Here is a 12709-nt window from a genome sequence, read left to right as displayed (position 1 = left end):
GTTGCACAAGTTAATTTCCGAAAGAAGTATTTTGACCATTGAGTTATTCTTGGCTCATTTAACGCGTGCAAAATTGACGTAAGATTGGTGATTCCCCGGTATGCAGCTTTCCCTTGTGAGTGGCTTCAAGATTGTAATAAATTGGGGAGACAAAATTAAATAGCAAAAATAAAAATTTTAGGACCCTTGTCACGCGACAAGGGTGCAATACATTACAGGCAATAAATACACAGAAACAGAAAAACAAAAACTTTAGAATGCTTTTTGAAATTAAAAAAATTATTCTGTATATTTTCCTAAATATCACAGATATGAAGTACTGAATCAAAACTATGTACTTCACAGGGTATCATGATAAAATCTTGTCTACAGTAGAACCTCCATACATCGTTCCTGGAACTGTCATTTTCCCATATTCATTGTTCAATTTATTCGGTCCCAAAAATGTTCCATATAAACAGATGTTAAATTTCCTCGCACCTATCGTTCCTCGAACTATCTTTTACTGCATCGATCATAAAAAAAGTTGCCTTCTGCTGCTATCTTCTTGCATTGATCGATTGTTTGTAAGAAAAAACACACAAACATTTTCTTTTTTCAATTTAAAGCAATGTTAGCTCTTACTTGCCCAAGGGGCCCTGATCAGGCTGGGGATTTTTACCTTCCTTGGTTAACTCAGAAGGTTTGGGGCCTCTGTGTGTGCGCGCGCCGTCTCAACATTAGAATTCATCATAGTTAGGGCCTCAATTTCATAGATGCGCTGGTCGCCTATCACGCGTCAACTTGAAAGACTTGCACCAGGCTTCTCCAGAGGACACACAATATTATTATTATTAATATTATTATTATTATTATTACATTTACATAAAGAAAAATTTCCAAATACAGTACCCATATCTTATTATTTTGCTTTCTTTCCCCCTATTTTTTATGTTACCTGCATTTATAGCTTTCCTGTATCCTTCATCATTTTCCCTGCTCCCCCTTGAAAAGTGATGCATCGAGGCTTTACTGTATGTGGGCAAGAGCATAAAATAAAACTTACTAATGTAGAGTTTTATGTGGAATCTGAACCAGGGAGACATTTTGAAAATATCATTTGCATTGACTGGGACACACTATGACTGGCTCGATGAGAAACTACCAACCAAGTCATTGTTTATCAGACTCACTAATTCTCTATAAAGAACACAGCAAAAAAACCTGAAGACTACCACTTATCTTTATCCTCAGTATTGCCTTGTCTTTCATGGAAGTTTCCTTCCACCCAGAGTAATGACTCTGTTTGATGATTATGATGATAGTAAATTCCATAACGAAGGATGAAACAGATCATTCAGCCTCGTGCAAACTAATGAGCTCTATGATTTGAGAAGCAACAAACATGGTCATGAAAGCTAAGCAATATGGCTAAGGATGTCATCACACTCACCATGTGGTACCCTAGCCATCTGGCAGGGCAGCAGTCATTTTGGTAGGCGCTTAACATTTTTACTCCACTTGACAGCTGTAGCAGCTGAGAGGGAGCTGTGTCGCCTATCTGGTAGACTGCTGGAGCCGTGCCTCATAGCCGGTCGACTGCTGTAGAAGTCGCGTGTCTTTTGGCTGTTTTTCGTTTCACTACAATAGACTGCTCGGGAAGTTCGGCCTTGGAGGTCTCTCTCGTGACTGTCTTGGGAGTTTATATTAACAGCTATGATCACCAGATAATAGGAGTAACCAGTTTGAAGACGAAAGCAACATGTCCGGTATGCAACATACTTTGCACCTGGTCGCTCCCCTGTGCTGAAGTGCTTGTGCTTCTCGACTTAGCTTTCAATCGCTTTGATATTGCCGAAGGCCTGCGGAAGAAGCTCTTGCCCTCATACTCTGTAGTAACTTTGAAGAATATGATAGTGATTTATCATCCGATTCTGGTGACAAACAATTTCAATCATGCCTTCTACTTCAGGCACGTTTTCTACTCCAGTTACAACTTCGTCATATGAAAGGTCGGCTTAATTCTACTGAAGATGAAGATAGTGAGGATGAAGATCACACGCAGAATAACTTTTAAAAACATTTGTTTACTTATGCAATTTGTAATCTGAAATTAATGTTTATGTAAAATTATAATATGTAATTAATAAAACTGAAATACAGGTAACTGAAGATAACATTTATAATAAAAAAATAACACAATTTAACTCTGCCATAATTTCTAAAAAAAATGTTAATTGATGTATGCAAATTAATGTAGGTAAAAAAATTGTAATTAGGTAAAAATAAAGTTATTTAAAGTTAAAATTTATCTAAAAATATAATATGTAATTAATAAAATTGAAATAAAGGGAACTAAAGATAAAATATGCAATAAGAAACAAAACAAGCTTTTAACTCCGCCAGTGCTGTGTCCAACGCCACGGATCTAAACGGAGGATGGGAAGCTTTGCCTGAATGAAAAGTGCTAAAAATATAATCCTAAGCATTTGACCGAATATGCATTAAAAATAAAATAAAATTCTTTAAGATCTGCCTGTCGTCTCCTCATGTTGCAAGCCGACAGCAGACGGGAGAGCAGAGCGAGACAAGTATCCCGTACAGCGGGCTCGGAGAACCACCCACTGCTCACGTCCAAAAGGTCACGCTACCATACTCACTATGCCGGAGCGAAAGAGTTAACGGGTCATGAGTTTCAATTTTTTAAACGTCAAATTGCTTGTAGGATTGCCGTCGACTTTAGGTTTGAAGACACGCCCGAGTACTCATTCTTGTTACAAAACACCATCCAAGAAAATATTTGACCGAAATCTTTCACATATTACCTGTCCATCTCTTCCGATTTTGACTGGTTTGCCTTCATTCCATGGGTTGTAAAGATGCTGTGTCTTGGAAAAGGCCAATTCCTTCCTGAAAAATCACCCTCAATTCAGAGAAAATAAAGGAAACAATGCAGAATAGTAACATTCTATTAGTGGTATCAGCTTTCAGAAATTCACAAAAGGCACCCAAAAATTATGAACAAACAGTTGTACACAGGTCGACAAATTTTGACATTTTGTCTGGGGTTTGCATGAAAATAAGTTTCTGACAAAATCAATTGTGCTTATCACGAATCTGAAGTCTGCTTCTCTACAGCACGTCAGGTTTTTGCATCATCAATGAAATTTGTACCCAATGAAATCGGAAAGCAATTGCAGGAAGGTGGAGGTGAAATGGAACAATAAAATGTTTTTTTTTAAACGTGAGACAAATATGGTGATTTGGACACTTACAGGGTGGAGGTATTACTTCCGTTTATGTTTGCCTTTGAATGAACGCTTGTTGTGTCACTTCTTCATGCGAGATACACCAGCAGTAGTCAGACATCGTGTTTAATCACCAGTGACGTTGATAACGATGTTCCAGAGGTTCGAGTTCCCGATGGAACCGTTCACCATGTTCCTCTGTTGCGTCAGCCAAAATGTCCTGAAAATTGTCTAAATGTGACATTAGAAAATGTAGTTTTAGGGAGACGTTGCATCCTAACTGTTTAAATGACTGTAGCATATCTTTCACTATTTCTTTGCTTATTCTGGCCAAGAAAACTATGTACAACATTGTTTAAACTTCTCCAAGCTTGCTGTTCTATTTCAGTCATTGTACTTTCAAAGTGCTCATCAGACATCAACTTACATATATCAGATCCAAAAAATAGTCCTTCTTTCAACTCTGCATCTAATAGATTTGGGAATTGGCTACACAGGTACTGGAAACAGTCCAATGCTTCCACATACTGCTTCATCAGTTAAAATTTGATGTGCAGTGGAGGCAATAAAATGTGATCTGGATTAACCAAATGGCTCATTCACAATTTTTTTTGATCCTGCAATCAGGTTTCCCTATTAAGCCACTCTCTCCTACTCCAATGCTCTGTCCCAATCACACATATATAGCAAGGCATCTTGGTGTACACTGTTTGCTGGCCAAGAAGGATGCCAATCACTTTAAAGTTCCTCATACTTCTCATTTTGAAGACATAGTTTCATGGTACTGTACGTCTCATAAGTGCATTGAATATGCAATTGGAATTGATGCTAGCTCATTTCCAATATGTAGTAATACTGCTTTCAAACTTCACTTTCAAGAATCTATAAATAACATCCACTGCTTACAGTCAATACTTTTGAGCTGCCATTTTCGTCACTAATCCGGTGATATCTTTGCACAACACCATAAAACCCTCTTCAACAAAAAATTCCTTTCAGTCTGTGGATGATGTTTGTTGTTTAAAGGGGCCGAACAGCTAGGTCATCAGCCGCTAAGGATACGAGGTGTCACAAAATGAAACGATAATTAAAACTTCAAAATGTATCCAATGACTAGAATCTTAAACAAATGATGATGAAAAAATGATTGTGAATCCAAAACAATCCAAAACAAACCCTTATTTTCTGAGATGATGCTTGTTGTATAAATAGGTCCAAAGTCCAGGTCACTGGCCCCTCATTATGGTACTAAAAACTGGTAAAGCAAAACTATGGTGTTCCTCCTATAGCGGTACTAATCACAGGTAATGCAGACCTATGGGATGTCACATATAATAGCACAATTCACAGGAAACACAGACCCACGGTGTTTCACATATAATGGTACTAATCACGGGCAATGCACAAACCCGGGGTGTTCTTCAATTAGTGGTACTAATCACAGGCAACATAGACCCATGGTGTTCCACATATAGTGCTGCTACTAACAGGAAACACAGACCCATTCTAAACACAATGGAACCAACTCATTCAAGCACAGCACTTAGTACCTATTCCCACAAAACACCCATCTATGCAGCCAAGCACCCACTCCCCGGCACGGTGGAATGCACACGATGGTAGTAATCACAGGCAATGCCCAGATCCGTAGAGTTCCGGACATAATAGTATTGCTCCTGGGTAACGTAGACCTATGGTGTTCCTCACAGGGTGGTAATAATCACAAGTAACATCAACCCATGGTGTTACTAACGTAATGTTACTGATCTCGAGTAGCTCATGGCTGTAAGTCCATCATCCCTTGGTCACCTTTTATGACAGGCAGGGAATACCGTGGATGTATTCTTCATCTGCATTCCCCACTCACAGGGGGTGTAACCCCTTCTAGTCATCTCTTACGGCGGGCAGGGGATACCGCGGGCGTATTCTTCGTCTGTGTCCCCACCTACAAGGAGTCTCTTAAGTCTTTATCACGATTTCTGTACAATGGGTATGATGTAACATAGTAAATTATTTGTATCACTGAGACATGATCACAGAAGTTGTGCTGCGTCTTTTTAGAGTCCCAAGACTTTCACCAAATTATTAAGTTCTGCTTGAGTAAGAGGTTTTGGGTTAATGTCGATACCACACTCAGAATAGTCAGATTCACTAATTCCATGACTTACCTCTGGTTCAGAGAATTCCAAATGTATTCATTGATGTTGGTGGAGAGGGGATCAGCAGCCCTGGATAATGATGGACAGGTCTAACCGCTGAAGCCAAGTTCGGATGCAAGATTATGTTCATGTTTCTTTTGTTGTATCCTGCTACTTTCGTCATACAGAGGTAACAATCGTCAATGTGATTCTTCTGTTCACGCAATACCATAGGAATAGTGAAGTTCAATATTTAAATTTACCTTCAATCCATTTTCTTGACTGCTCGACGAATGTATAACACACAATGCGTGGAACAAATAACTGATACTGTTCTCCAAGCTTGATACCAAACTAAGCAAAACATGCTTTTCAAACAAATTCTGTTGTGTATCGGCGTCTTGTACTTGTCAAGCAAGTTCCACATACATAACAGAACATATCCTGGATATTCGCACACTGCCTTCCTGACATTTTGAACACAGCCTTGATGAAATAACACTGCTCATAACAATGTGTGTAAGCATCTTGTTCTAGCTCTCATACTCACTCAACTGTTGATTTCTGCAGCAGTAATGGAATGTCAGCTTTGAAGGTCATTCTCCTCCTCAACTTCACCATCTTACAAACAAGCAATTTTAGCACATTTACATAAATTACATTACATAATATAGATTTTGCAGCCAACAGTAAATAGCACGCAGTACAGCTGTGCAGACAAACTGAGGGTGATGGAAAAAAAAAAAATGATATTTTCATGTTCAGGGGTGCCAAATTAGTAAAGAACACCACTTGCTTTCCAAACCCCAGAACATATGTCGACCTGTATAATTACAAGTCACAGGGGACAAGCTCACAAACCTTGATATGGAAGAGAACTCACACGTGACAGGAGAGGAAATTGGTGAGAAAGTATACAGCACAAAAAGGACATGGGGGAGGGGAAAAAAGCACTGAAAAATTGGACAATGGGCTGTGAAACAAAGCCGTTATACCCAAGGGATCTCTTACAACAACATGCTCTTATGGCTTCTGGGAAAAAAAAAAAAAAACTCTTCAAGAAACAAAAGTTATTATGCAAAAAAAAAAAAAAAAAAATAAATAAATAAATAAATAAATAAATAAATAAATAAATAAATAAAGAGAGAGAGAGAGAAGTGAAATGTGCCTGAATATCCAGATAATTATGAGAGCATGGTACCATAATTACCATAAGAGCGTAAGAATAGATAAAAAGTAAATATGATAAACTGAATTCTAATATGGTAAAAATGCACCAATTAAACATGAGGAATGGTACATGCATTCTTAGGAAGTTAAGTTTATCTCCTCTCACAAGACCTTCCATATTTCCATTGACTAAAATACAGTAAATAAATAATCGTGCTGCTGTATTTTAGTATACATTAATGTTATGATCCCCTTTACTGGTGTGTTCTCATGGAGTTCTTGTGCCAGAAAGATGAGGTTTCATCAAGGATTATACATTTGTAGGAAGCAAAGAATTAGTGGCAGTTATTAAGAGGAAATAATGCTAACAGGTTCATACAATCTTCAATGGTTATTAAAAACTTACATTACAATGCATTTACAATTTTTATAATAGCCCCTATCTACACCTTTCATTTGGTGTTTTGTTGGTGGTTTGAGAATACTGTCTTGTAACCAACACATTTTATCTCTGGCTTTTGAATTTTTTCTTTTCAACAAAACTAATTCAATAAATTGCTGAATATTGCAAGAGTTGGGTTCTTTTCAAAATCATGCCCTTGTATGTGGAGATTTATTTACAAGTTTTTCAATGCACTTACTTCTGCACCATCCATTAGAAATAGTTCAGGACAGTCAACTGCACTCACCTCTGATAATAATACAACCCTTACAACAGCACATCCCTTAACTGCAATATTAGAACATGCAGTAATTCCAGGTTTATATTTTTTTCCACATGAATGTATGTATGTATACATTGCCTACCATCACCGCTGTTTCCAACGTAATTTTTTTCTTTTTTCACGTTCACTAGAAATACCAACAAGGTCATCATCCAAAGAATCAATCAAATCATTATCACTACTATTAGAAACTAATATCAGAGACTCATCTCCGATGTAGTCCCATATTTTGTCTTCAAATATATCTTCCGTTTTGCGCTCCCCATTCCTGTTTATCTTGTCAGCTTTTAAGGGATTGCATGTAAAAGAGAGAAGATTAAGCACATTTTAGGCCAAGGACATCATAAATGCAGCTGGAAACCCTTCTGCCATCTGTTAAGAGCACCTGAAAGCATTTTATGAAGAGATTAAAATACCAAATAGAAAACTGGGCGACCCCCAAATGAACACTGCAGCTAAATGAGAATTTCTCAAGCGGTCATGTTATAGGCAAGTGCGTGCCATCCAAGAATATATTGGGCGCGCCACTGAAGAGGTTAAGCTTATTTTCATTATTACTCACACTCGTGCTATTAGCCCGGCCCTGGGCTAATGCTTTCTTGGGTCTGTTGGTAGGAAGGCATGGTCGGCTGAAACCAAGGAGTGTTGTGGAGGGCTGAATGCCAAATACTAAAGGTTTCCTCTCCTTCCCTGTTGAAATGAACTGGGTATTTGTGTATTCCTATGGCTTCCCTAATTACTCTGGCATGACAATTTAACATCCGGGACAGTACCTTAATATCTGAAACTGTATTGTCTGTTTAAATTGGTGTTTTCATGGACCACAATAATAGATAAGATTTTTCTTTATTAGAACAGTTGTTCACTTCAAAGGGAGCAAAGCAAAGTCCCTATGACATGTCAAGTTTCCCTAGATTTTGTCTTGAGTTAAATGGCATAAACCTAAAAGAATACCCTGTCTATCTTCAGCTACTGCTGATTTTGGAATACAAACGACATACTACAGTAAAGATTCGAGGGTGAGTCAATAAATAAGTCGCAAAACTGAATTGAGGCAAAAATAATCAAAGTAACTTTCTGGCATTTATTTCACTTTTCCACATATTCACCCTGTACATTCAGGCACTTATCCCATCTCTTTACAAGTCCTTGAAAGCCAGCAGCAAAGAAGTCCTTTGGTTGCTGTTGCAGCCAACATGTAACCTCATGGATTACAGCATCATCTGTATCAAAATGACAGCCACCCAAGTGATTTTTAGGGGCCCAAACAGGTGAAAATCAATTGTCACACACCGGTCATTACGGATGAGTTGATCCAAACGCTGCAATGTGGTTGCAGTTGACACCTCCACAGGATGACCAGGATGCTCCCCATCCCTGATGCCTTTCCTTCCATGGTTAAACTTCTGGATCTACGAGGACAGATCAGAAAATAAGTTGCACTTCCCAGTTATAGCCACTTATTACACCACCTATACAACAGCAACACTACTATAACGACATACACTGTAACGTCACTTTTCCACATAGTTTCCAAGAGACTCCAAACATTTCTGCGAACTCACAACCAACTTGTCGAAGACGGATGCATAGAAATTTCCTCCAGCGTTCTGCAACCACTCGGAGGCAGCGGCCTTCACCTCCTCATCGGTCTGGAAACGTTGACCACCGAGCTCTGTTTTGAGCTTACCGAACAGATAAAAGTCATATGGCGCTAGGTCGGGACTGTAGGGTGGATGTTGCCAGACCTCCCACTTGAAACGCTGCAGCAGTTCTCTCGTTTGGCGGGCCTTGCGAGGCGTTGAGTTATCATGCAACAAAATCACACCGGCGCTCAATTTGCCCCGGCGCTTCTCTTTAATCACTTTCCGCAACCGGTGCAACGTTTGACAATACGATGCCGCGTTGATCGTCGTTCCTTTCGGCATGAATTCCACGTGAAGCAAACCCTCCATGTCAAGGAACACTGTCGCTATAACCACACCGGCTGAAGGTTGAACCTTGGCCTTCTTTTGTTGTGGTGATGAGGGGTGCACCCATTCCATTGACGTTTGCTTCATTTTGGGGGTGAAGTGGTGGAGCCACGTTTCGTCGCCTGTGACGATTCGCCGCAGAAACCCGTTGCCGCCTGCGGCATAGCGTTGCAAAAATCCCAGGGAGGATTAGAAATGCCCTTGTGCTCATCGATGAGAAGACGTGGGACCCATGTTTGACACAGATTATGATATCCAAGGTCCTCATGAACAATGGCGAACACACTGCCATACGACGTGTTCAGCTGCGTCACGATTTCTCTCAGTTTAATGCGCCGGTTCTGTCTAATGATCGCATTCACACTTGCACGGGTCCTGGACGTTGCGGGCTTGCTTTTGCAATGGTTGTCCGTGATATCCGTGCATCCGGCTTTGAATTGCTGACACCACTTGACGATACCTTGCCGGGAAATGGCCCGCCCCCCATACACAGCACTAATTTCACGATGAATGTCCGTGCAATTCTTCCTTTTGGCCCATACGAATCGCATTATCGCACGCACCTCATATTTGGAGAGAACGTCCAGATGACGTGCGAATGCATTTGGCCACTATTCACACAATACTAGACGAGACACCACAGCGACCTGCCTAACAGATGTGTGGGCAGTGTCTGTCCCTTTCTCCACTGTGCCCACGTTTGCGATACACAGCACGCTGCTGCGGCGCGTTAGTGCAACTAACCTTTTGATCCACCTACGTAACTGAACACAGCTTTCGTGAGTAACAGTTTTCACAAGACGGGATGCATTTCGCGATGCACTTCTTCTGTGGACAGTCCTTTGGCCCACAAAAAAGGCACAACTGTACGCTGTTCTTCTCGTGTACAGTCGTGCAACACATGTGCCATTGGGCACTAACAGCCTCTGACTGACTGAGTGCCTGCAAGCTCAACAAATTAATTTAAAAACCACCTAATCGATACTTTATTCTTTGCCTTTCGCAAAGTTAAAAATACATGAGCATACGCAGAACATGTTTCGACCACTTAGTGGTCATCTTCAGCTGTATATAAATAGCTTAGATGAAAACACTTGGATATTAAGCACATTAAACCTCAAAACTATGTCCCATGGGATCATAAAAACTATTGCTCTAGGTGCTCTAAATGAAAGGAGGGGGGGTGAGGTAATATGTGTGAATGATGCTTAAATTACGATTCACGTCTACAATTGTGTTTAAAAACTTATTTACAAATATGCATATTTAAAATATTTAAAAGCGGCTATGGTGATACACCTTTTTGTAATAACACTAGGTGGCATGAATAAAAAAGTCCTTTCATTTAGAGCACCTAGAGCAGTAATTTTTAGGATCCCATGGGACATAGTTTTAAGGTTTAATGTGCTTACTATCCAAATGTTTTCATCTAAGCTATTTATATACAGCTGAAGCCGAAACATGTTCTGTGTGTGCTAATGTATTTTTAATTTTTCCTATGGCAAAAAATAAAGTGTCGATTAGGTGGTTTTTAAATTAATTTGCTGATTGTACTCATCGATACGGTCATGAAGTGGACAGCTTGCACTGCCTACAAGATGTCGTACGACAAGCATACATATTCTGCCATCTGCTGGCAAAACCTGGGTGCGTAATTTCAGATGGTATAAGACACACACGTTTGCAACTTATTTATTCACTCACCCTTGTATTGAGGTACTGGTCAGGACGATGAGCCTTTGAGACAGACTATATAAGGGAGTCATTCAAATTCACAGACACGTAGCTAATTTCAACAAAAATGGAGAGGGAGGAACTTTACTTCACGAATATTTGGCAATTAGTTCTCCACAATATTCGTGGGCATAAGCGCTACTGTCACACTATCGAAGATCATTTGACGATCCCCCCCCCCCCCCATATGAGAACACAAGGCAAGCCTGAGACAACAACAGGGCAGCAACAGAAACACTACTGACCAACCTCTGAGTAAAACAATGACTGAATACCAGAAAGTTCCAGCCAACACCGCAATTCTCGTCTATTCTAGGATTTTCTCACTAAACTCGCTCAATGAATCTACAACCAATCATCCACTCAGAAAAACTGGATCACTTATCCAAAGATGCCAGTCACACTTGCTGGAGAAATGTCAGTAAACATTAAAACTTGAATATGACCTAACAACACAAAAGTGTGCTCTAAAGATTGCTTAGCTGACAATGAAAGCCTACATCAGCACAGCATTATGCACACTGATATTCATACCTGGAATTTTATTCTGATTTTACATTTCAGTAAACTCTACAAGAATGATGAAACAATTTGCAAATGGCAGAATTTATGTTTATACTAACCTGCAGACCCAGTCCACTTTGAAAACTCCTCCCAGAGCATTTGCTGACAGACCAGGAGGCAACACCCAGGATATTGGAGGAACATCTCTTCGAGACTCACATTCCAGTCTTGCAAAACCTGTAAGGCATTGTTCAGTTAATTCAGAACATAAAAATCACTAGTTTATATTAAGGATAGGAAACAGATGGAAGAATTCACATTTCAATGAAAATAGCTCAGAAAAGGTAGCACACTGGGACAATCCTCTGCTTTTCCTTTTAATAGCAGCAGTCACAGTATATTATTCTTTTCACAGCTTTGGTCATTTTTTTCAAAGCAATCTGAAACTTGCTATAAGTCTTTAAAATTTACTCACAAGGGAAGGTCCCCTATTTGTTACCGCCACAATTAGATACACAGGTTGTACATTTGATGGGAGAAATAAAATTATACTCACCAAAAGCAGTTAGCTGCTATGGACTACAATACCAGGAGAGGTCATCAAAGTTAACATGGAAATGCAAGGAACACAAAAGGAACAAAGAATTGTATTACAAAAAGAGATTATTTCAGAAGGATTATCCACTACACAACACACAAAGCCAGCATGTCAGAAGAGAATCGATGTTTATACATTTCTCATGGTATGCACATTTAATCAAGGGAGAATGGCTCCAATTTTCTCAGATATGCCCTTCTGTTCAAGGACTCGCTGTGTGGTCTTTTCGACTGCAGATTTACTTTTTTCTCCAGAACTTGCAACTTGTGGGAAACTGGGAGCAAGTGAGATTTCTAGATCCTAATGGGTGGGTAGGAGATAGGGATCTGCGCTCAGATGGCCTTCACATAAACCACAGGGATACTTATAAGTTAGGAAATTTGTTTAGAAGGGTTACAGGGAGGTGCATTCAGGAAAACAGGGTGGTCTCGGAAGCAGTGATAAGAGTATAAGGGTACAGGGATCTGGAAGTCAAGTAGAGATGACATAGAAATGTTAGTGTTGACCTGTAGAAGTATTGTAAAGAAAGGAATAGAATTAAGTAATTTAATAGAAATATGCTTACCAGTTATTGTAACAGGAGTTGAATCATGGCTGAGAAATGATATAATTGATGCAGAAATTTTCTCACACAACTCGA

At 39.6% G+C, this 12709-nt stretch overlaps 1 protein-coding gene across 4 annotated transcripts in view; it reads right to left on the bottom strand.

Moving 5' to 3' along the window:
* LOC136864111 (YTH domain-containing protein 1) overlaps positions 1 to 12709 on the bottom strand; it is a 541394-nt gene that overhangs the window by 160687 nt on the left and 367998 nt on the right. For all 4 annotated transcript variants that reach the window (XR_010859272.2, XR_010859271.2, XM_067140687.2 and 1 more), the window contains 2 exons: positions 11591 to 11708; positions 2805 to 2889 (listed from right to left, as the gene is read on the bottom strand). Coding sequence is in view for 2 of the 4 variants with exons in the window: in XM_067140687.2 (XP_066996788.2) it covers positions 2805 to 2889; positions 11591 to 11708 (203 nt within the window). In the remaining 2 variants the exon portion in view is untranslated. The remainder of the gene's footprint in view (positions 1 to 2804; positions 2890 to 11590; positions 11709 to 12709) is intronic.

This window comes from Anabrus simplex, chromosome 2, assembly GCF_040414725.1.
Source record: "Anabrus simplex isolate iqAnaSimp1 chromosome 2, ASM4041472v1, whole genome shotgun sequence".
Classification (NCBI taxonomy): domain Eukaryota; kingdom Metazoa; phylum Arthropoda; class Insecta; order Orthoptera; family Tettigoniidae; genus Anabrus; species Anabrus simplex.
The sequence above is the reverse complement of the archived record's forward strand: the minus strand, read 5'-3'. Positions and strand labels throughout refer to the sequence as shown.